This window comes from Equus caballus, chromosome 10 (assembly GCF_041296265.1).
Source record: "Equus caballus isolate H_3958 breed thoroughbred chromosome 10, TB-T2T, whole genome shotgun sequence".
Taxonomy (NCBI): Eukaryota; Metazoa; Chordata; class Mammalia; order Perissodactyla; family Equidae; genus Equus; species Equus caballus.
In genome coordinates this window covers 41,712,297-41,738,645 of record NC_091693.1, presented here as the reverse complement: position 1 = coordinate 41,738,645, position 26,349 = coordinate 41,712,297, and the positions used below count along the sequence as shown (strand labels likewise).

The 26,349-nt window shown below is 39.9% G+C and overlaps 1 protein-coding gene across 8 annotated transcripts in view; it reads right to left on the bottom strand.

Moving 5' to 3' along the window:
* Positions 1 to 26,349, bottom strand: part of BCKDHB (branched chain keto acid dehydrogenase E1 subunit beta) — a 229,634-nt gene that overhangs the window by 168,028 nt on the left and 35,257 nt on the right. For all 8 annotated transcript variants that reach the window (XR_011422062.1, XM_005596803.4, XM_005596802.4 and 5 more), the window contains exons 4-6: positions 14,221 to 14,354; positions 13,847 to 14,002; positions 9,573 to 9,681 (exon numbers count right to left, since the gene is read on the bottom strand). Coding sequence is in view for 7 of the 8 variants with exons in the window: in XM_005596803.4 (XP_005596860.2) it covers positions 9,573 to 9,681; positions 13,847 to 14,002; positions 14,221 to 14,354 (399 nt within the window). In the remaining variant the exon portion in view is untranslated. The remainder of the gene's footprint in view (positions 1 to 9,572; positions 9,682 to 13,846; positions 14,003 to 14,220; positions 14,355 to 26,349) is intronic.

Below are 26,349 nucleotides of genomic sequence, written 5' to 3'. Positions count from 1 at the left end.
AGAGACTTTCTTTTCTCCATTATATATTCTCAGCTCCTTTGTCAACGATTAGCTGTCCATAGATGTGTGGTTTTATCTCTGGGCTTTCAATTCTGTTCCACTGATCTGTGTGCCTGTTTTTGTACAGTACCATGCTGTTTTGATCACTATGGCTTTGTAGTATATTTTGAAGTCAGGGATTGTGATGCTTCCAGCTTTGTTCTTTTTTCTCAAGATTGCTTTAGCAATTCAGGGTCTTTTGTTGCCCCATATGAATTTTAGTATTCTTTGTTCTATTTCCATGAAGAGGTCATTGGGATGCTGAGTGGGATTGTGTTGAATCTTTAGATTGCTTTAGGTAGTATGGACATTTTAACTATGTCTATTCTTCCAATCCACGTGCATGGAATGTCTTTCCTCTCTTTATGTCATCATCAATTCCTTTCAGGAAAGCCATAGTTGTCATTGTATAGGTCTTTCACTTCATTGGTTAAATTTAATCCAAGATATTTTATTCTTTTTGTTGCGATTGTGAATGGGATTGTGTTCTTGAGTTCTCTTTCTGTTAGTTCCTTATTAGAATATAGAAAACCTACTGATGTATGTAAGTTGATTTTGTACCCTGCAACTCTGCTGTAGTTGTTGATTACTTCTAGTAGCTTTCCGATGGATTTTTTAGAGTTTTCTATATATAAGATCATGTCGTCTGCAAACAGAGAGTGTTTCACTTCTTCATTGCCTATTTGGATTCCTTTTATTCCTTTTTCCTGCCTAACTGCTCTGGCAAAAACCTCCAGCACTATGTTGAATAAGAGTGACGAGAGTGGGTGTCCTTGTCTTGTTCCTGTTCTCAGAGGGATGGCTTTCAGTTTTTCCCCATTGAGTGTGATGTTGGCTGTGGGTTTGTCATTCATGGCCTTTATTGTGTTAAGGTACTTTCCTTCTATAACCATTTTATTGAGAGTTTTTTATCATAAGCGGATCTTGGATCACCTCAAATGCTTTCTCTGTGTCTATTGCGATGATCATGTGGTTTTTATTTCTTATTTTGTTAATGTGGTGTATCACGTTGATTGACTTGCAGATGTTGAACCATCCCTGTGTCCCTGGTATAAATCCCACTTGATCAGGGTGTATGATCTTTTCAATGTATTGCTGTATTCAGTTTGCCAATATTTTATTGAGGATTTTTGCACCTATGTTCATCAGTGATATAGGCCTGTAATTTTCCTTCTTTGTGTTGTCCTTGTCTGGTTTGGGGATCAGGGTGATGTTGGCTTCATAGAATGTCTTAGGATGTGCTCCATCTTCCTCAATTTTCTGGAATAGCTTGAGAAGGATAGGTATTAAATCTTCTTTGAATGTTTGGTAGAATTCTCCAGAGAAGCCATCTGGTCCTGGACTTTTATTTTTGGGGAGGTTTTTGATTACTGTTTGAATCTCTTTACTTGTGATTGGTCTATTCAGATTCTCTATTTCTTCCTGATTCAGTTTTGGGAAGTTGTCAGAGTCTAAGAATTTATCCATTTCTTCTAGGTTGTCCAATTTTTTGGCATATAGTTTTTCATAGTATTCTCTCGTAACCTTTTGTATTTCTGTGGTATCCATTGTAATTTCTCCTCTTTCTTTTCTGATTTTATTTATTTGAGTCTTCTCTCTTTTTTTCTTAGTGAGCCTGGCTAAGGGTTTGTCAATTTTGTTTATTTTCTCAAAGAACGAGTTCTTTGTTTCATTGATCCTTTCTACTGTCTTTTTTGTTTCATTTATTTCTCCTTTAATTTTTATTATGTCTTCCTTCTACTGACTTTGGGCTTTGTTTGTTCTTTTTCTAATTCTTTTAGGTGTAGTTTGAGATTGCTTATCTGAGATTTTTCTTGTTTATTGAGGTGAGCCTGTATTCCAAAGAATTTCCCTCTTAGGACTGCTTTTGCTGCATCCCAAACGAGTTAGTATGGTGTGTTTTCATCTTCATTAGTCTCCAGATAATATCTGACTTCTCCTTTAATTTCTACAATGACCCATTGGTCATTCAGTAGCATGTTGTTTAAGCTCCACATCTTTGTCCCTTTCCCAGCTTTATTCTTGCAATTGATTTCTAGTGTCATAGCATTATGGTCGGAAAAGATGCTTGATATTATTTCAATCCTCTTGAATTTGTTAAGGCTTGCTTTGTTTCCCAACATATGGTCTCTACTTGAGAAAGTTCCATGCACACTTGAGAAGAATGTGTAACCTGCTGTTTTGGGATGGAGTGTTCTATATATATTAAATCCATCTGGTCTAGTTTTTCATTTAATTCTACAATTTCCTTATTGACTTACTATCTGGATGATCTATCCATTGGTGTTAGTGGGGTGTTGATGTCCCCTACATTATCATATTGTTGTTGATATCTCCTTTTATTTTTGTTAGTAGTTGCTTTACGTACTTTGGTGCTCCTGCGTTGGGTGCGTATATATTTATAAGTGTTATGTCTTTTTGGTGGAGTGTCCCTTTTATCATTATAAACTGCCCCTCTTTGTCTCCCTCTGCCTGTTTTGCCTTGAAGTCTACTTTGTCTGATATAAGTATGGCGACACCTGCTTTCTTATGTTCACTATTAGCTTGGTGTACAGTCTTCCATCTCCTTCACTCTGAGTCTGTGTTTGTCTTTGAGGCTGAGGCGTGTTTCCTGGAGGCAGCATATTGTTGGGTCTTGTTCTTTAATCCATCCTGCCACTCTAGGTCTTTTTTCAGAGAGTTCAATCCATTTACATTTAGAGTGATTATTGAAATGTGGGGGCCTGATGCTACCATTTTATCTCTTGTTTTCTGGTTCTCCTGCATTTCCTTTGTTTCTCTTCCCATAAATTTTGGACTACCAATTCAGGTAGGTAGTTTTCTATGTTGGTTTTCTTCTCCTTTGTAATTTGTGTCTCTGTTCTAGTTATTTGTTTAGTGGTTTATATAAAACATCTCATAGATGAGATAGTCCATTTTCTGATAGCCTGCTATTTCCTTAGACTAAGCCAGTTCAATCCCTATCCTCTTCCCCTTCTAGGTTGTTATTGTCAGATCTTTTTTTCTTCTTGTGTTGTGAGTTTCTTCATTTCCTTTTAGTCTTAGTTGTCTCTCCTCCACTATCTGAAGCATTTCTATATTCCTATCCTCCAACTTGCTAATTCTGTCCTCCATATTATTAGTCCTACTGTTCAGGGAGTCCAGATTTTTCTTAATCTCCCCAATTGTGTTTTTCATCTCCAACATTTCTGATTGGTTCTCCTTTATAGTATCAGGCTCTTTTGTAACAGAGCTCCTGAACTCATTGAGTTGTCTATCTGTATTCTCTTTTAACTCACTGAGTTTTTTAATGATAGCTATTCTGAATTCTTTCTCACTTAGGTTATAGATTTCTGTGTCTTTGGGATTGTTTTCTGGGTACTTGTCATTTTCCTTCTGTTCTGGAGATGTAATATATTTTTTCATACTTCTTGGTGGTGTAGATTTGTGCCTCTGCATCAGGATAGAGTTGGGTTACTGCTTCCACTTGCTTCCACTGAGGGAAGGGGAGAGCAGCTGTGTAATCTGTGCCAACCAGGATCCCTGTCAGCTATTTCTGACCTAGTCTGCGCCCCTCCTCAAGATCACAGTGGCCCTGTGAGGTCTCCCATCAGCTGTGGGAACAATCGCAAGGGGGCTTCAGGTTGCTGGTGCCTACTCTCACAAACCTGCCTAGACACGCTCCCTCCTTAGGGTCTGCAACAGTGTTATGGGCTTTCACAGCAGCCAGGAGCTGATTCATTTTAGACTCACAGCTCTGCCACTATCTGATCCCACAGGATCTCACTTGCCCACGTTGGGCCCCAGCAGGGCTATGGGCATCTAATGCAGCCAGTGGTTAGCTCATCCAGCTGCGCCACTTCTGCTCTTAGGTCACCCAGCCTTTGTGCTTGGTGGGCGGGGCCTCTCCACTAAGGCCAAGTAGAGGCTCTCCCTGCAGCTGGTGTGGGACCATGGATTTTCCCACTGGATCAAGGAGCAGTCACACTGGGGCTCCAGATTGTCACTGCCTACTCACACGGTCCTGCTGGGTCTCACTTGCCCCTTCAGGGGTGCAGCAGAGCTGTGGGTGTTTAATGCAGCTGGTGGGTAGCTCTCCCTGCTGAGCCACAACTGCCCAAGGTCTCCTAGCCTTTGTGCTTGGTGGGTGGGGCCTCTCCACTAGGGCTAATCAGAGACTTTCCCCGCAGCCACTGTGGGGCCGTGGATTTTCCCACTGGACCAAGGAGCAATCTCGGGGAGCTTAGGGCTGTGGTCACCTGTTTCCACAGTCACGCCGCCAATGCGCATGCCCACCCTCGAGGCCGTGGCGGTGCTATGAGCATGTCAGCCGGGAGAGAGTCGCTCGCAGGTACTGGGCTTTCTGGGTGCCAGAGAGCTCTCACCTATCTCCACCTCCTCTCCAGGGGCAGTCCACCCACCTTCCGATGTATAGCAGTGCAGGTCTCTCAGGTGTCCTGAGGTATGAGTATCTTCCATTGATCAACGAATGTCCAATTAGTTGTAGCTCAAAGAGGGAGAGACAAGGAAACCTGCTCACTCCACCATGTTGCTGACATCACCAAGTGTCTCCTTTTTTAAAATATAAATTTTTTTGTATTGTCTATATGATAGCTCTAACATTCAAAGTCTTCACGGGTCTGTATCTGCCTTTTCTCATTGCTGCTCAAAGGGACGTGGTCTTTCCTTTGGGACTTTATCTGTGGGAGTATTCTGAGGCCCGGCTTGAAGTGACTCCACAGAGGATTCTGTCGCCTTCTGACAGCTCTCTTGGGGTGCCACCAACCTGGAACCACTTTAAACTATCTGCTTAAGAGTTTTCAGACCACAATACTAGCAGCCATTTAAACTGTAATCTTGTGCCAGGACAATCTTGTGACAAAAATTCTCAGATTTTTTCTTTTCTCTTCACCAGCACAGAGTCAAGACAGGAAATCTTCCTTCCTGCCATTCTGCACTTCCTGCTCTCGATGTGGTCCATGGAGTCCCAGCTTTAAGCAAGGGCTCCTGGTAGATTCCCTACCTAACGTAAGCCCTGGACTTCATCTCCTGTCGCCAGCGTTCCATGGAGTCATCAAAGCAGAAGCTCAATGTCTCCAGGTCCTGGCAAATACCTTCAGGAGACTTAGGCATCACTTACATTTCAGGGTTCTAAGCTTCTCTTATCTCAGGTCTCTGTGGAGTCTTAACTTTCATGACAGCTCAGTATACATGAAAACACACATACACACACACACACACTCACACTCCATTTATTTCAGGGTATCTACCACTCCTCCATTACTACAAGACAAGAAAATCTTATTCTACATTTATTCTTTCCCCTCCTTAAATTCATTTAGACACCAAGTATTTCATACAATCTAAGAAATTTCTAATCCATCCCAGTTGCTAATCAAGCCTCATCATTTCTTAGACATGCTGTTCAGACAGCCTCCTAGGCCAGTCTCCTAACAACCAATCTTTTCCTCCCACTAAGGTTTGGAGGTGGTGAGAGACAGACATAAGTCCTAGACTGTCCTTTGGGTTTCAATCCATCCTAGCAGGTTCTGGTTTGTCCTTGCTCTACCCTAATTTCACATCTATCTTCCCTTCCTCACAGTCTGCCCAGTGGACTTCAGGATAAGCACCAAGTACAGAAGCAACATTTTATAAACTGTTCAGCTTCTACAATTGCATATATTATAGGGAAAATGTCTATAATATACTCTTTATCATATCTTCTAGTGTTTCGATTCTCTGATCAAACCCTAACTGATACAGCATACAGAGATCTGTCTCATTCCTTTAAAGAGCTGCAGTGTGATCCATCAGATGGATGTAGTTTAGTTTATCCAACCAACCCCACATCCCCTGCTGATGGACAAATGGGTTGTTTCCAGTCCTTGTTCTCATAAATGGCACTGCAATGAACAGTAACATTTCTTTCAGACTTTTATCAGTATACCTCTGAGATGGAGTCCCTGAAGTAGACTGTGAGTCAAACAATATTATTCCTAACAGTTTTATTCCCTCCTTAAAATGTGTAACTTCTTTTGGAAACCATGTAAGCAACTGTGGCAGAGATTAGTAGTTGCCAATATCTTCCCTTCTTCACTGTGTAACAATAAAATTTTTGGTTGGGCACTAAGCTAAAGACTACATTTTTCAGCCTCCCTTGTGGAAAGCTGCGGCCCTGTGATTCAGTTCTGACCAATGGGATAGGGGCAGATTTAATATGCACAGCTACCAAGTCATTCTTTAAAGAGAAAGAGAATTCTTTTCCCTGTCCTCTTTCCCCCTTCCTGGTGGCTGAAATGTATATGTGATGTTGGGAGCAGAGCAGCCGTCTGGATCCAGGAGCTGAAAGTCACAGGTGGAAGACAGCAGAGAAACCAGACAGAGGGTCCTGGCGCCCTGATGACTGAGGAGCCACCACACAGCCCTGGATGCCAACCTGGATATTTATGCGAGAGAAGGATGAATTTCCATCTTACTTGAGGTCTTATTGTGGGTTTTATTGTTAGCCAAATATATCTAACTTTTTGAAATTGTCTAATGCATTAATATATCTAAGAATTTAAGATATCATTCCATAAATAAAATATAAGGGCTTAAATATACAGATTTTATTAACATTGCCTTAGACTACTCAAAAGTTACTCCTTTTATATCCTTAAACTTGAACATGTCCAATTTAGTTAAGATTATTGGATAATTAACCTAAATGAGCTATTATGTAATGAACACAACTCCCAATAAACTCCCATTTTTACAAAGAATTATCAGCCTAGTATTTATAATATAATATACATATATTTATTATTCTCTGAACCTTGCCAATATGAACTGTTTGAAAAAACTTTAAATACAAAGCTTTGTATCTTTAGCCCACCGTTTTAACTATTCCTAAATGTATGCTGGAAATTCAAGAAGAACGAATGTAGGAAAAAAGTCAATTAAATTAGTACTTATGGATACTACAAGGCTTCTTTTATCATCTCTTAGAAATTATCAGGCTACTCTGGTCTTTGAAATGAATTGAAAGCACCTTCTTTTATCTACTGGATTCTATCAATACAGAACTGTCTTCCACAAGGCACCTCAGACTAATGAATCGAAATGCTCCATTCCTTTTATCATTCCAATCCACTGGCAGTGTGGAGTTTACTCCAGCAGTGGGAAGTAGATCTGAGAGATTAACAGAGCTGGAGAACAGTGGGCTGCAAGCAGGCAGCAAGTGAAGAATCAGTGTCAGAACCTTCAGAGCCCCCACCCATATCTCCCCAAAAAGAGTAGAAATCAAAATATGGTCAGCTGCAAGATACTGATTTGAACCAGAGGCCAAGTCTAAGAAAACCATGGATTTAAAGCATCTTGAATTCTATACAAGAACCAAGAATTATATAAGATAAACGGAGATAGGCAACATCAGTTACTGCTTCATAATCGACACTAAGCACTGGTTCCCAAAATTTAGTATGAGTTCGAATCACCTGAAGAGCTTCTAAGACAGACAGCCGGCCCCGCTCCCACAGGTCCTAAGTCAGTAGGCCATGACTTGAGGCCTGACAACTGCATTTCTAATAAGCTCCCAGGACAGCAGGCTGGTGCCCAGGGATGAACTCTGATGACCACCCGGAGAACACTCACGTGTAGATTCAGGTGGTTCTCCCAGCCTACCTTCGTCTGCAAACATGCTCTCTAGCTATGAAAGAACTAGTGCTTTTCTGGTCTTTACTGAAGCATTAGGAGTGAAGAACAGATTGAGAGTCAGACTCCTCAAAATGGCACATAATCAGTCATGGGGAGACTTCTGAAACCCTTTTGAGCCCCGTCCTCATCCGGGTCTTCCACGATCTCTCCCAGGGCCGAGCCTACAACAGTTTCTCAAGCTCATTCTCTCAGCTGGAATCCTACAACAGGAAACAGTTCCTTACCAACCCTGATTTCAAAATTTGCAGCAAAGTGAATATTACTTTTCCAAATGTTTCTTATTCAGTCTCCATTTATTAAATATTGAAAAAAAATCTGCATTAATTGTTTAGGTTTAACAGCTGGTTGGCCTTACAAATATAATACCCACAGGGTATCCAAAGTAATTAGAAATCAAACAGCTCCTCAGTATATCCCATCGATGTTTTCCTGTTCTCCTCAAGATTTTAAGTTCTTATAATATCTTTATTCCATAACGGGCTATAGATTACAACAGAGTGCCTAAAATATTTAGAGGTTCAATTTAAAATTTTTAACTTAAGAGCAATTGGAATTCTGAGAAGTTTGCAATGGAGATGTAACATGGCACAGCCACTTTGAAAGACTCTTTAGTAGATTCCTATAAAGTGAAATGTACATCTGCCCTGTGACACAGCAATTCCATCCCTGGATGTTTATTACCCAAAAGAAATGAAACAGTATGTTCAAAAAACACTTGTACAGGAATGTCCCAAGCAGCCTTGTACAAAATAGGAAAAAACTGAAAACAATGATGGACATTTGTTCATCAACATGGGAATGGACAAACTGTGATATATTCATACAATGGAAATGCTGCTCAGCAATGAAAACGGAATAAGCTCCTGATATGAGCAACAACACAAATGAATTTCAAACACATCAGGTTGAGTAAAAGAAGGCAAATGCAAAAGAATATATACTGTGTGATTCATTTAGATGAAGGCCAAAACTACGTGCAACTAATCTATGGTGACAGCAAGCCAAGTGGTTAATTTAGGGTAGAAAGAATGCATTGGCAGGAAAGAGGTGAAAGGAGCTTCTGGAGTGATGAAAATGTTCTATGTCCCCTTTTGCTGAGTGGTTACATGGATGTATAGGACTGTCAAAAAAATCTGTCAAACTGAACACTTAATATCTAACCATCTTATTGTACGTAAATCACATCAGAATAAAACAAAATGTGTTTTTAAGCTTAACTATTCAAGGAAAAGAATGATTTGCCAAAGCAATGTTTCTTGAATTCAAAATAAAATATACTTTAAACAACACAGTTTGATATTAAAAATTTCCAGTATAGCTGATAAATAAGTAGTCACAGACAAGTGGTTAAAAAAATCATCATTTTGAGCTAAAAGGAGGGGAACTAAACATCTCAGTTTGCCCTAGACAGTCATCCCAGTACAGACCTGATGTCACAGCATTAATAGTGGCCCCCCCTTCACTATCAAAAGTATCCTAATTTAGATGAAGGCCAATAAGGACACTTTAGCTAAAAGGGCATTTGATATTATTTAGTACAAAGAGCTCATTCACTTTTTCATTCAACCCGCATTTAATAAACATACACTATGTAGCTAAACATAGTCCCTATGCCCTTGTTACCACTTCCCTTTGCTTCTTTGTTTCCACAATCAAAATATAAAATGGCTACATGGATTTTCCCTAAAGTTAGCATGAAATACACAGTTGAAGACAAACTAAATATAGAAGAAATAAGAATTTTTTTTCTACAAGGGAAATATAAATTAAGCTTATAAAAACAAGTTCATAATTTTTCGAGCTGTGCAAAACAAAACGTATAAAGATATTCACAAATATAAAATAAAGAAAACCTTTACCTGCTGCCCGGTAAAGTATCTTAGGTTCAAAAAATATACAAGGATTTTTATCCTCTATGCACGACAAAAGAAGTCCCTTGGCCTGGAAAGGGCTTCTGGGTACAACCACCTGCAAAACAGATTTTTTAAACACAATTTCAGTGAAAAGGTATCCCAGTAAACTCACTCATAAGGGTTGATATTTAAATAACCAATTGTTACTAACTGACTATACAAATCTTGTATTTTTAGCCTAATTAGCATTTATTATAAAAGTTACATATTATCCCAAAAAATTCCATTTGTTCAACAAATATGTATCAGATGTCCACCACATACTCCTATTTTCAAAGGGTATGCAACTCTCTTCTCCAATTTTAACATATCAAAATCTCCTCCTTTCCCATGAAAAATATAGTCTTCACTTCCTAAGTGGATAAATAATCCACTGAACTTTACGACCCAGGCACTGTAACGTCCAGTTATTTCGAAGCTCAGAGAAGTGTGGTTACGGCACACTTGCCTTGAGGAAAGGGCTCCAGTCCCCCCTTGAGAATGAGGCCGCCGATGAGGAAGATGCTGACAATCAGAGCAGGGAGCACATGTGTTCACGGGGTCAAGAGCTCCCTGGATTAATTCATCTACTGTTCACAGCAGGAAGCTATTGTTATTTTCCCCAATTTAGAAATAGAGACTAAGGCTTCAAGAGGGAGTAAGGAACTTGCCCAAGGTCACATCACTTCTGAGACCAGGGATTCTCACTCGGGCTGACTCTTAGCTTCTACATTTTGCCTCAAATCACACACTTGTGTCTAGTTTTTAATGATTGTTAAATCATTGCATAAAGACAAGTGTTACACAGGAAGAGTCATCATAAAAATAAATCTGAATTTATCACAAAGACTCAAATAAGATTCCTTGAAGCAAATTACATCTGGCTTTCAAAGTCACTTTTATACCATTTTATTGAAGGATTTTTATTTACAAAATAAAACAGCACAAATCTCACTATTTTATTCTCTATAAATAGACTGCTAAACACACTGCTTACCATAACACACAATGTCTTTATCTTATGATCCTATTTTAGTTTCTCTTCATCTGCTTTCTTCATGTGTTTATTTTTAGACTTTTGTACTATATGTATTTTCTCATTTGGGATGAAACAAGAGAAAGAAAGAGGAGGAGGGGAGAGAAGGTAGGGGACTGAGAGAAATGATCTGCTCTTAAAAACACGGGGTAACATCATAAACATTAAATAAGAATCGACGTTCAGCTCAAGTACAAAAATAACTGTTGCTGCAAACGAGGGTTCTGTCTCGACCTCCACTTCTAGCATACATGGAAAAACTACGCAACCCCTACTCAACTAAGTCATGACTTTGATCTAGTAGAAAAAATAAGACGTAGACACACATTCACAAACAATTCATGTTATCAAAAACAGCCAGCCCTGGGTGGGTACAGAGATGGTTCAACATCTGCAAATCAATCAACATGATACACCACATCAACAAATTAAGGAATAAAAACTACATGGTCATCTCAATAGACGCAGAGAAAGTAATTGACAAGATCCAATAGCCATTTATGATAAAAACTCTGAACAAAGTGGGGATAGAAGGGAACTACTTCAACATAATAAAGGCCATATATGACAAACCCATAGCCAACATCATATTCAATGGGCAAAAACTGAAGACCATCCCCTGAGAACAGGAACAAGACAAGGATGCCCACTATCACCACTCTTATTCAACATAGGGCTGGAGGTTTTGGCCAGAGCAATTTGGCAAGAGAAAGGAATAAAAGGAATCCAAATAGGGAGTGAAGAAGTAAAACTCTCACTGTTTACAGATGACATGATCTTATATATAGAAAACCCTAAAGAATCCATTGGAAAACTATTAGAAATAATTAACAACTACAGTAAAGTCGCAGGGTACAAAATCAACTTACAGAAATCAGTTGCATTTCTATACATTAATTTTGAACTTACTGAAAGAGAACATAAGACTACAATTCCATTGACATTCGCAACAAAAAGAATAAAGTACCTAGGAATAAATTTAACCAAGGAGGTGAAGGACTTATACAATGAAAACTATAACACATCACTGAAAGAAATTGATAATGACATAAAGAGATGGAAAGAGATTCCATGCACGTGGATTGGAAGAATAAACATAGTTAAAATGTCCATACTACGTAAAGCAATCTACAGATTCAACGCAATCCCTATCAGAATCCCAATGACATTCTTCAGGGAAACAGAGCAAAGAACACTAAAATTCATATGGGGCAACAAAAGACCCCGAATTGCTAAAGCAATCCTGAGAAAAAGAACAAAGCTGGAGGCATCACAATCCCTCACTTCAAGATGTACTACAAAGCCACAGTGATCAAAATGGCATGGTACTGGTACAAAAACAGGCACACAGATCAATGGAACAGAACTGAAAGCCCAGGAATAAAACCACACATCTACGGACAGCTAATCTTTGACAAAGGTACCAAGAACATACAAAGGAGAAAAGACAGTCTCTTCAATAAATGGTGTTGGGAAATATGGACAACCACTGCCAAAAGAATGAAAATAGACCATTATCTCATGCCATACACAAAAATAAACTCAAAATGGATCAAAGACTTGAAGGTAAGTCCTGAAACCATAAAACTCCTGGAAGATAATAGAGGTAATACACTCTTTGACATCGAACTAAAAAGGATCTTTTCGAATACCATGTCTTCTCAGACAAAGGAAACAAAAGAAAAAATAAACAAGTGGGGCTTCATCAGACTAAAGAGCTTCTGCAATGCAAAAGAAACCAGGATCAAAACAAAGAGACAACCCATCAATTGGGAGAAAATATTTGCAAATCATATATCTGACAAGGGGTTAATCTCCATGATACATAAGGAACTCACACAACTGAACAACGGAAAAACAAACAGCCTGATCAAAGAATGGGCAGAGGATATGAACAGACATTTTTCCAAGGAAGATACACAAATGGCCAAAAACACATGAAAAGACGTTCAACATCACTAATCACCAGGGAAATGCAAATCAAAACTACACTAAGATTCCACAATATGCCTGTTAAAATGGCTATAATCACTAAGACTAAAAATAACAAATGTTGGAGAGGGTGTGGAGAAAAGGGAACCCTCATACACTGTTGGTGGGAATGCAAACTGGTGCAGCCACTATGGAACAGTATGGAGATTCCTCAAAAAACTAAAAATAGAAATACCATATGACCCAGCTATCCCACTACTGGGTATCTACCCAAACAATTTGAAATCAACAATCCAAAGTAACATATGTACCCCTATGTTCACTGCAGCACTATTCACAATACAAGACATGGAAACAATCCAAGTGCCCAGCAACTGATGATTGGATAAAGAAGATGTGGTATATATATACACACAGTGCAATACTACTCAGACATAAAAAGAGACAAAATCGGGGCTGGCCCCGTGGCCGAGTGGTTAAGTTCGCGCGCTCCGCTGCAGGCGGCCCAGTGTTTCGTTAGTTCGAATCCTGGGCGCAGACATGGCACTGCTCATCAGACCACGCTGAGGCAGCGTCCCACATGCCACAACTAGAAGAACCCACAACGAAGAACACACAACTGTGTACCGGGGGGCTTTGGGGAGAAAAAGGAAAAAATAAAATCTTTAAAAAAAAAAAAAAAAAAGAGACAAAATCATCCCATTTGCAACAACATGGATGGACCTGGAGGGAATTATGCTAAGTGAAATAAGCCAGACTGAGAAAGACACACACCAAATGATTTCACTCATATGTGGAATATGAACAAACATATGGACAAAGAAAACAGTTCAGTGGTTACCAGGGGAAGGGGAAGAGGGGGTGGACACTGGGGGAAGGGAAGTACTTATGTGGTGACAGACAAGAAATATGTACAACTGAAATTTTACACTGATGTAACATATTATGAACTCAATAAAAAAATTAGAAATCAGCCCTGGGTGGACTTACATCTATGAGTTTCTATAATGATTCCCTGGAAAGCTCTCAGTCTTACTCTTCGAAGTCTATGAAATTAATGTCAGAGTTAAGCCAGTGCTGCTTCAAGGAGAATAGTCCATAAGCCTGGGCATTGGACAGTTGATCTAAAAGAAATACTAAGCTCTTTTTTTAAAAACAATTAAGTTCACATAAATTCCAAAAATCCTGTTTGCTTGCTTCTAGATAAGCATATTGGTTAACAGAATGAACCAAAATCAAATCAAGATCAAATGAAGTACATAAATGAGGATACCTTGATTCCTGGGCAGTGTGCAAAAAAAGCTTCCGGACTCTGAGAATGGTAGACAGCCCCATGGCCAACACAGCCCCAAGGGGCCCGGATGGTGAGGCTTCCACAATTAAAAAGATCCCCAGAGCGATAGCGATACTTGGCGGCTTCGTTAACAATCTGAGGGGGGAAAGAGAAGGGACATGTCACAATGAGGCCTTTACTCCCAGCCATTTTCTTAAACCATTTTATTAGATCTTTAAATATAAGCCCATAACTAAATGAGTCCTAATGCACCAGCTCAAGGGTAACAAAAGTTCCTAAGAAGGGGGTGGGAGAGTGGAGCTAAGACTTCAACACTTCTGACGCTCAATTATACTACAATGCAATCCTCTTACCTGATCAAAAGCAGGGAAAATATAATCTGCAAACTGAATTTCTGCAATGGCAGTGGCACCAGTGACTGCAATTCCAATTCCAAACCCAACAATTCCTTGTTCACACAATGGAGTGTTAAAAACTCTATCTTTTCCTAAAAAAAGAAAACAAAGTCAGCTTAACATGACAAATGAGAGTAACATAATGCAAAATACAACTGAAAATGCAATGAGTTAATAATGGTGAGATGGAGCAAAAAAGAAGCACAGAACAGGTGAAGGAAATGGAAACCAACCTGTATGATGGCCGGCTTAGAGGAGAACATGTAACTATATTAACTGTAAGTAATCTAAATGTTCCAATTAAAAGAAAGATTGCCACACTGCGATAAAAAAAGCAAAATTCAACTACTTAAAAGAAAACACTCAAACAATGAACATAACAGAAAAGTTCTAAGTAAAAAGGAAGAAAAACTATACAATGAAAAACTTAAGCAAGGAAAGTTGATGTCACTACATTAATGGCAGACAAAGCAGATTTTCAGGGCAAAGGCATGACCAGCGATAACAGGGAAACTCCATAGTGTTAAAGGGCTGAATTCACAAGAAGGACATAACTGTAAATTTATACTCATGCAATAACACAAGCTCCAAATAAACTGGAGAAATTAACAGAATTAAAAAGAGAAACGGATAAATTCCCAAAATAGTGGGGGGACTTCAAAGTACCAATCTCACTAACTGTCAGAAAAAGCATACCAAAATCAAAAGGTAAAAACTGTAGAAGATTTGAACGGGATCAACAAACATGACCTCACCGACACTCACCGGGCACCACACCCAACAGCCAGGAACACAAATGCTCTCCAAGGAAACAGAGAACACTGACATTCACTGGCCATAGACTGGGCTATAAATCCAACCTCAACAAACTTCACAGATTAAAATCATACAGAGTCCACTTTCTGACCATGGTAGAATTACACTAGAAGTCAATCACAAAAAGACAATTAGAAAATCCTTATGTTAGAAAAATACATATGTCTAAGTAACCCATGGCTAAGAAGAAATGATTGAAATTAGGAAGTATTTTGAAATGAATGATAATGAAAAAACTATGTATCACAACTTATGGAGGTTACCATTTCGGCAATGGCAGAGTAGCTTTTTTCAGACTAACCCTCCCACATCTAATGATTACAAACTCTGGACAAAATGTAACAACTACTTAAAGGCACTGGAGAGCCAAAAAGCAGGCCTGAATTGAAGAGAACTCAACCCTTGAAAGGAAGGAAGCACAATAGACAAGCATGACACTTACGAGGCTTGTCTGCTGAGGGGACTTCCAAGTCTCTGTGACATGGGACAGCTAGAATTCAGACAGACAGACTCAGTCTTATTGGCTTGAGGTGTCAGAATGGAGTCTGGGGCTATCAGTGGCTAGAAATTGATGCACTAAGTCCCTAAGAGAAGGATATTACATGGGAGCACCCCAAAATCTGTGCATCAACTCTGCTCAAATCCTCAGCAGACCCCTTGCCTGCAGGAGCCTGCAGGAGCCCAGCAGATAACACAGCTGGAAGCTCAAAGAGCTGAGCAGAGACTGCAGCTCTACCCACCGAAGAGGAGATAGAATCTGGAGTTTGAGATTCTTCAAATCAAAGGGGCTCAATAAACAACTTAGGCTTTCCATTGAAACCGCAAGGTATAAGGTTATGAGCGTACAATTCAGTTCTCACTGAAATTTCACCACCTCTCAGCCAATATCAGCATTTGGTGAGAAAATACTAATTTCAGGCAGCTGGATGGACACAAACAAGGGCCACAGTGTGGTCAAGTGACCAAAAGTTTGGGGACAGATCTGGGATTGCCATTTCAGTTCCATAATCCAGGGATACCAGTTCTTGGTGCAGAGAATTCACTCTCAGCTCAGTCATTCTTTTGAATGTGAATCACAAATAGGGCAAGTGCTGGGAGATGCCAACTAGACACAGCCTGTCGCCTGCACTCTAAAAGCAGCTGCAAACATTTAAAGCATGATTCCTACTCATCATGATCTACGACTATCTTCTGAAATTGTGACCTCTATCCCTCATCAGTTCCCTTTTTGACTTCAAGTAACTTGATGATTTCTGGAAGTCTATGATTCCATTGAACTAAGAACAATTCATCGATAGAAAGTGAGCGCAGGCTCCAGCCACCACCTGTGGAGTTCACACCCCTGGAACACCTCACGCACCTCAACCAGATGGGATAAGCAGGGCCCGTATTCCTTGCCATTTCAAGTTCCCTGGATTCAGATATTTCAGTAAATCTAAACCTTTTTTGCTGCTAGAAGGCAAAAATTTGAGTTTCTCAGAACTCTTACTCAAAAACATGCTTGGTTTGAGGAAATAGCTTCACAACTCTCTCCAACAAGTTTCTATGACCTAACAGAAACTGCTTTAACAGGAAATACTGTTAAAATCTGTTTCCATTTTCTCCCCAACAGGTAATGATGGAAGGTAGGCACACAGCTTAAATGCACAATACTGACGACTCCCTTGCCTGACGTGGAGTCCACACGCACAGGATCCCATGGGGAAATTAACACGACAGTGACTGCAGCACGAGCCAAGACAGACCTAGGTTAAGTGCCATCTCCACAAGTTGCCAAACTCCCCAAGGGTCAATCTCTTGTCTATAACAGAAGAATCATGACACTGAAAAGACAAATAATTCAGACACTTATTCAACCAACGTTTACAAATAAAGTACCTCATATCGTATAGACACTCCTCTAGAGGCAGAGGACACAGCACACAAAACAGAGAAAAACTCCTATCCTCACGGAACCTACATTCTAGTCAGGGAAAATAGACAATAAAAGCAAAATAAATAAGTAAAATATATAGTGTGTTAGATGATGACAAGTGCTATGGAGAACAGTAAAGCAGAGACTTTAGGTGACTAGGGGGAGGAAGTGAGACTGTGATTTTAGATAGGAAGATGGGAAAGCCCCACTAAGAGGTGACATTTAAGGGAAGAGCTGAAGGAAGTGAGAAAGTGTACCATGCGCATATACAAGGGAATAATGTTCTGGGCAGAGGGATCAGCAAGTGCAGAGGTCCCGGGGTGTGAACATGTTGATCACATCAGAGGAAAGGCAAGAAGTCCAGAATGCCTGGTCTGAAGTAAGAGAAATAGTGATAGCAGATAAAGCTGAAGAGTTAAGACAATGGGACGGGGAGGTGGCACAGATCAGACAAGGCCTTGTAGGTCATTGTAAGCACCCTTTTACTGTGAAAATGACTGAGTCACTAAGTTGGTGAGTGAGACAGGAAGCCGTTGAGCAAAGTCATGCCATTCTCTGCATTGCATTTCGACAGGATCCCTCTAGCTGGTATTTGGTGGATAGCCTATAAATAGGCATGGGTGGACACAGCAAGACTGATTACAGGATCCTGCAATAACCCCAGTAAGAGATGATGACATATAATAGCGGAAAAGGTGTAAGACTCTCAATATAGTCTAAAGATAGAGTCAAAAGGATATGCTGATAAAACGGATGTGGAGTATGAGTCAGAGAAATGCAAAGGATGATGCAGAGGTTTTTGGCCCAAACAACCTGAAGGAGAGAGTTGCCATTAACCAAGAAAGGGCAACTATGAAGAAGCATGTTGGGATGAGATAAGAGGAGTTCAGTCTTGGAGATGTTAAGTTTGAGATGCCTTCAGACATGAAGGTAAAGCTATTAGTTACTATTAATACGATAGACAAGTTGAAAATCTTCAACATAAAGATGGCATTAAAAAACATGGGATTGGGGCTAGCCCAGTGGCATGGTGGTTAGGTTCACATGCTCCACTTCAGCAGTCCAGGGTTCGAGGGTTCAGATCTTGGGTGTGGACCTGCACACTGCTCATCAAGCCAAGCTGCAGCGGCGACTCACATACAAAATAGAGGAAGACTGGCACAGATGTTAGCCCAGGGACAATCTTCCTCACCAAAAGAAAAAAAAAAGACAAAAAAAACAAAGAAAAATATGGGACTGGATGAAATTATCGAGTAAATTTAAATGGGTACATAGAGAAGAGAGCCAATGTTAAAAAGATAAAAGGTGAGGGGCCAGCCCTGTGGCCTAGTGGTTAAGTTTGGCACACTACACCTTGGCAGGCCAGGTTCAGGTCCAGGCACTGACCTACAGCACTCATCAAGCCATTCTGTGGCAGCGTCCCACATACAAAATAGAGGAAGACAGGCACAGATGTTAGTTCAGGGAGAATCTTCCTCAGCAAAAAAAAAAAAAGGTGAGAAACAATCAGCAAAGTTGAGAAGAAAAAAAAGCCAGAGTTTGGAGAAAACTAGGAGAATGTGCTGGCCAAAAGGCCAAGTCAAGAAAGCGCTTCTGGGGCCAGCCCAGTGGTGCGGCCGTTAAGTGTGCACGTTCCAATTCAGTGGCCCGGGGTTCACTGGTTCAGATCCTGGCTGTGGACATGGCACCACTTGGCAAGCCATACTGTGGCAGGAATCCCACATAGAAAGTAGAGGAAGATGGGCACAGATGTTAGCTCAGGTCCAGTCTTCCTCAGCAAAAAAAGAGGAGGATTGGCAGCAGATGTTAGCTCAGGGCTAATCTTCCTCAAAAAAAGAAAGCACTTCTAAGAGAAGAGATTGATCAACTTGTGCCAACTGAAAGTAAAATGAGGACTGAGAGTTTTCTAACTCTCATGGTTATCACGACATAAGAGAATCTGTAAAGTAAGAGGAAGGAGAAAACAAAAGCCTAATTCAAGAGGGAATGGGAGAAGAGAAATTGGAGACAATGAATAATAACAATTATTTGAAGAAATTTTGCTGTAAACGAAAGAAGAGAAAAGAAGCAACAACTAGCTGAAGAGGAATATGGGATCAATAAAGGGATTTTTCAAGATAGAAGAAATAACAGTCTATTTGTAGGCTGATAGGAATGCTCAATAGAGAAGGGGAAAATGATGATTTTGAAAAAAGTTAATGAAATGGAGAGGGAAGAACAACTGGAACCATGTCTGTGAGAAGGCGACAGAGGAGGACGGGCTCTAATATGGGAAGTTTGACAGGAACCTGACATTCATTCAGAGCACAGGAGGAACGTGCATGGGCACTGAAGCTGGTACATGGACACAGGTGGTGACGGGAGCCTGTCAAAGTTCTCTCCTAGTTGTATCTATCTTACCAGGAAAATATGAAACCAGATTATTAGCTAAGAGTAAGGATGGGGAAGGCACTGTTGAGGAGAGAAAAGAGAGTATGAAATAGTCATCCAGGAAAATGGAAGAGCGAGTGGAGCAGGAGCACACAGCGGGACGGGAGGCAGCGTGAGGGGGCCCTGGAGACCCCTAGCCCTGAGCTTACAGTGAGATCACGGGGCAAGATGTCATGTTTTGCTCCGGCAACATTCAGCTCAGGTTTTAAGATTTAGACAGAGATGGATTTTACCAAGCAAATAAAGACACAGAATTTAAACTGGGTATAAAAGGAAGAAAGGTCATGAGGGGAGTGAGGGACAGTGACAGGGCGGTGGAGTCCATAGATTTTAAGAATCAATAAAGTCCAAGGATTGCTGGAGTGGAAGCATTAGAAGCAGGGAGCTGGAGGGGCTCAAGGTGGAGGTCAGAGTTGGGGATGCTTTAAACTGAGATCATGGAGGCTCTGCAGTTACTGATAATGACCAGGCCTGGGATGTGACTGTAAGAGTGAGAAGCTGAGGTAGCCTGGAGGACAAGATCACTAGAGAAAAGAAGGATAAGAAACTGAGAAGCCAGAGTATCGAGAGGACCATCCATGTGGGTAGAGACAGGAGTAACGGAGAGGAGGACAGTGGGCCAGGCCAGGAACAAAGAGGATTGGATGACAAACAAAGATGACAAGGAAGGACAGTGTTAGTGCTTAGCATTCAATACTTTATTGATTTATTGAAAGTACTCAATAAATGTTTATTTTGAAAGGACAAATTAGATAATGAAAGCTAGGTTTCTTTGGATTTACAAATCAACTTTATAAATCCTTCTTCACTTTCTCAGATGACCGAACTTCATATTTCGAGCCAAATTTCTCAAATTGAGTACATTTAAGTAGTATTCTGCGATCATATAATAATCTCACACAGACCACACCCTTTAGGTCAGGTGGCACATAAAACGGATATCCCTGAAACACGTGACAACTTAAAATATTCACGCAAGTGACAAGTGAAATCTAAGATCAGTTGCAGTTCATATCTTTCACAGGCAGCCGAAGCCCATAATGACAGGGTAAGTTTCTGAGGCTCGAAGAAAGTTGCAAGAAGGGGCCTGTCTGTGTCAAAGTGCTGAGAATCACGCTGGACACTCACGGGGGGCTGGCGCTCGGATGTCACATGAAGGGAAAACTATGCCCAATCCGAAACAGGCCCTCAGCGCCCCACAGCTCTGCCTGGGTCAGAAGAAGTAAACGCTGTCTGAATTACTTCTTTCTAAACTTAGATAACTGAGTAAAGTTAAATTAACATTTCAGATAAACTTGCTGCTTTTGATAACGTAAATGACTAGAATAAAATATATTCATACAGCATGCCATTTTCTTATATTTTGCTACCTTTGCTTAAATTTTACTATATCTTTGTAAAACTCCAGGATTTTGTGTCCATGAAGACATATGTAGGACGCCAGATAGTTGAGCATTTAAATAAGTGACTTGTTACTTTCTCATTTGTCAAAGATCAAGCATTATGTCATACGGCCACTTTCTAATACTCTTCTTCTTTTGTAAAGGGAACATGATTAAGAAGTTTTACATCACTGGCCGCTACTGTCTGTTAAAGATACTGTCCACTATGTAAAGCCAAACATCAAAATAAAAAGAGCAGTTGATTTCTCCAGCCGGAGAACCCCAGATGGGCACAACTGAGTCCATCAGTGACCCTGCTCCCCATTACACCGCTTACGCCACAACTGTAGACCAGAAACCATGAAAAGAGTGCAAAGAAACAACAATTAGGAAAAAGCAGCAGCCACAGTTTAAGGTAACAACTTCTTGGTTGGTTAAGAAAACCAAGTATCTCAATCTCTTCAGCCCCTAGACATTTTTCAGAACCCATAACTAGTTTTAAATTAGAATTTTCCTTGCGAACAAAGTGGTCCTGCGAGTTATTAAATCTACCTGGGGTAGAGTTAAATTTTGCTTTTTCCCATGAAAATTTCTGAAGACAGCTTTAAAACTGCCCATCTCTAAGCAACTTGTATTTCCTTAGGACACAATCTGAATAGGTCAGAATATCCTTCCAGAAACAAAGACCAGCTCCATCGGGCAAACAGCTCGAGTCCCAGATTCCCTGGGCAGAAAGGGAAACAAGGACATAACACACTTGTGACTAAGCTACATAATAAGCCAGGGGAGATTAATGTCATAATAGATAAAATTTAAGAGTGGGGGAGGAAAATAATGTACCCCAATAATTTTAGTGACAGACTTTCTGGAATATGTTGTGATTTCACACTTTAAAGTCTGCTGATGAAGAACTTGATAAAGATGAAAGCATTGGTCAAATAAAGCAAAAATACAAAGGTAATCCACAAGATCAATTCTGCCTCTTGAAATAATAAGTAGAAAAGAATATTCCACTCATTAGATCAACAGACCAGGAAGAGATTTAGAGAATAAATATGCAATAAGTTTTTAAAAGAATAATAGGATAACCGCACAATTTATCTTCCAAACTGAAATATGTCTGGGAGTGTTAAGGATACTAAAAATAATTAACAGATGTTAACTGATCTCAACAGGCCTAAATAAGTAGTCCCAGGAAAACAGGACTGGCCTGGGTGAACCAAGACTTGTAGACACTCTATTATTAGAGTTAAGTAATATTAATACCTAACTGGAAAGTAATAGGGGCAACATAAACCAAGTGTTCACCTTAGCCATAACTGATCTACATGTTTTAGCATCCTAACTTAGGCTACTCAAGATCCAGAGCTGGAAAATGAAAGAGCTGAATAAGGCATCCCACCACCAAGGCGGTGGTCATAGTTTGCTGCCTGCAGTGGGCACTGTGATGCATGCAGCCCAGTCTCCCAGTAGGGAACAACGTGCTGCCCTGTTTGCTGACAGTGCTGTTGACCAACAGACACCCGCCATCAGCCCCTTCAAGGACTACCTCAACTGGGCTGAACTTCCAAGCTCAAGGTCACACTTGGTGGCCACCATCCAATGATCAATCAGTATGCTAGATAAAGGCCTGATCATTTCGGACCAACTAGGGACAACTCAAGAGGGTCATTATGACTCCAGAGAGCCCACAGGTTTGGCAAGGCTGTCCTCAGGCCTGTGTAGCTTCTGGACATCTCCCTCTGACCAATCCTGCTTTGGCTTGAAAGCAGCACTATATTTATGGCTCTGAAAGATGCTAGATTTCAATGTTTCCAGATTTAGGAGGTCAGACTATATTTACAAGTGCCTTACAACAACACATTCTCCAAATCGTAGCCTCCGGGCAATAATGGCTAGAAAGGGCTGTTTGTGAGCCTTGTCCTCTAGATTCCATTATTCTGAGGAGACCTGGGAAAGAGGTCTCGGTCATAATAATTGGCCTTAACTGGGCAGGAAAATTATAGGAGAGAAAAATCAACTAGGAATAAACATATGTGCTTGGTAAATGTTTATTGAATGAATGGATAGACAGACAAAATGCAAAAGTTCCTCTGCAATCAATGAGTCTACAATTGTGGGTGCAGGTCCAACAATGCCCACAGATCCAACACAACCCAAACCAGTTCAAAGGATTCAATGACTAGATTAAAATTTGTCAGCTCCTATACTGAGAATACAGACTGTGTCTCATTCATTTTGGACACTCAGTAGTACCTAGCACAAGGTCTTGAATTTAGTAGTCATTCAACAGTGTCACTTGAATGAACAAGCTTAAAAGACCCATCATGCTCAGGCTACAAAAAACATTTCAGGGGCTGGCCCCGTGGCCAAGTGGTTAAGTTCACGCGCTCCGCTGCAGGCGGCCCAGTGTTTCGTTGGTTCGAATCCTGGGCACGGACATGGCACTGCTCATCAAACCATGCTGAGGCAGCGTCCCACATGCCACAACTAGAAGGACCCACAACGAAGAATATACAACTATGTACTGGGGGCTTTGGGGAGAAAAAGGAAAAAAGTAAAGTCTTTAAAAAAAAAAAAAAATTTCAGTCTGTTGCCACAGTCTTGGTAGGACGTGGTAATGTCCCACACCAACTACTCAAGACACGTAGACATGACAGCAAGGCACATAGGAGTTTAGCTGAAATAGATACATACTACGTAACATATACATGAAATATTTCATTTAAATAATGGAAAAATGTGACACCAAAAGAGACTACAGACTCACTCATGCATAAAGATGAGAACTACATTCAACCATCTCTAGTACCTTGAAGAGTCCTTGGCACATAGTAATATTTTTAAAATATTTGTTCAATGCATGAATGAATAAAATAATGACCAAAATAATATTAAAATAGAAATGACAGCCAAACTCAGGGAAAATTATAAAATCAGGCTAGATCAAAATATCTTGAAAACCCAATTACCCACACATAGATTGGATTACTTACTTCATGGGTATATTTCAGGTGGCCACATCTTACGGAAATTAATTTTAGACATAACAGAAAAGGAGAAAAGGAAGAGTCACTTAATTTTAAGCAACGCATAAAACTGAAATAGGGAACATCTGGTTGAAGGTTAGTCACTACAATTGTGATGCAATCATGTTCAATATCATACACCAGGGTTTTTCAAACAAAGTACTATATGGACAACTTTTTTTTTTAATTTATTATTTATTTATTTATTTATTAAAGATTGGGCCTGAGCTAACATCTGTTGCCAATCTTCTGTTTTTTCTTCTTCTTCTTCTTCTTCCCCAAACCCCCCAGTACATAGTTGTAGATTCTAGTTGTGAGTGCCTCTGGTTGTGCTATGTGGGACACCGCCTCAGCATGGCTTGATGAGTGGTGCCATGTCTGCGCCCAGGATCCAAACCTGCGAAACCCTGGGCCGCTGAAACGGAGTGCGCAAACTTAACCACTCAGCCACGGGGTCAGTCCCCGGACAACTTTTAAAGGAGAAATATTCTTTTGCCCTCCTAAGGTCAAGTTAACTCAGTTTTAATATTTTAATACATACAAAATTAAACTTAGCATTTATTACCCCGATGAAAAGACAAAAACAGAACAAATTTATAAATTAAACACAAAAATAATCAATTTAATTGGTTACGTAGCTGTTTCAAAAATAAAACAAAAAGTTCTGTATCAAGTCCATCCAGTCATGCATAATGTAGGAGATTCCCTCAAGGTTCGATGCCATTTTAATGAATAATAGACGTGACTTGTATTTAATACATGTTTGACAGATAGGAAGCACTTTACACGTTATCTCATGGCATTTTTCAACATTCATAATAGGTTGAACCATTTCCTAGTGAAGAACATGCGGTTCATAAATAAAAACAAACCACCACCACAATGAGTTATTCCCTTGCACCTGTTAGGATAGCTATTATCAAAAATAAATAAATAAAATAAAATTAACGGCAAAAACATGGTGTACCAAACAATGCTTTTCTGCTGAAATGACAGCACCAATGTAGCTTCAGGTTTGATTCTGGTTTTTAATGCTTTTGTGGGGTTTTTTTCTTTTCTACTTTAGTCATTAAAACGAAAAAATGCCTTTTCACTTAAATGCACTGTACAAAATAGTATTTATAAGATGCTGGCTTTCTTTACCAGTTAAGGATAATCAAACCTCATACTAAACAAAGCACTGACAAGGATTTCTTGAATGCCAGTTTTAAGGAAGTTACTTCAAGATAAAGTTGGTATCACAACCATACTGAAATCTGCATTTAATGCATATCCATTCAATTATTGCTGGAATCTCATATAGAAAATTCCTCAGTGTATATTTACTGGTATACCCAATGCTAATGAACTATTTGAAAATTGCTATATTAAAAAATGGAGTCTATCAAACTCATCTGTCTGCAACTTGAGTCGGTTATCGCTATAACACCTTTGGTGTGCACGCAGGGACGCGCCCAGCAGCATGTGTTACCTGAATCTCAGCAAGAGCTTCCGACACTTCAGACACTGAAGGAGTTAGTATTCACATAGCGCTAACACAATAAAAACACAAACACCAATTTTATCGCTTGATACTTTTTGACAAAAGTATCAAGTATGGCAATACTTGGTTACATGGCAGGTGATCCAAATGACCCAGAATATGCTTATATATTTTTCAAGATTATCACTGATATTAAAACTCCAAAATTTTAAATCTCACTGAAACATGAAAACTCCCAGAATACATCCATATACACACAGGGTTAGCTAACATCACTTAGAGAAAGAATATCCTAGGAAAAGAACAATATCAAATAAAATAATCAACTCCACTGTTTGATTTTAGAAGAAAAATTCTACTTAGATATATAATGAAAAGAAGTGTTTAAAATAAATTTCTCTTGGGGGCTGGCCCCGTGGCCGAGTGGTTAAGTTCGTGCGCTCCGCTGCAGGCGGCCCGGTGTTTCGTTGGTTCGAATCCTGGGCGCGGACATGGCACTGCTTGTCAGACCACGCTGAGGCAGCGTCCCACATGCCACAACTAGAAGAACCCACAAGGAAGAATACACAACTATGTACCTGGGGGCTTTGGGGAGAAAAAGGAAAAAATAAAATCTTTAAAAAAAAATAAATAAATAAATAAATAAATTTCTCTTGGAGAGTGTGGCAATTGTTCAAAAGCACTACTATTACAGTCACGCACCGCATAACTACATTTTGGTCAACACCACCACTATGTGATGGAGGTCCCATAAGATTAGTACCATACAGCCCAGGTGTGTAGCAAGCTATACCACTCAGGTTTGTGTAAGCACATTCTATGATGTTCATACAATGACAAAATCACCTAACAACGCATTTCTCAGAAAGCATCTCTGTCGTTAAGTGAAGCATGACAGTAGTAACCAAAAGTTTAAAAAAAACTTTGCAAGATTACTGGAAAAAAGAAGTTATCAATGAGTAAATTAATCCTTCATTTAAATGAAGATTTCTAAATTAAAGAGAATATAGAGATACCGTATATTATATCTAT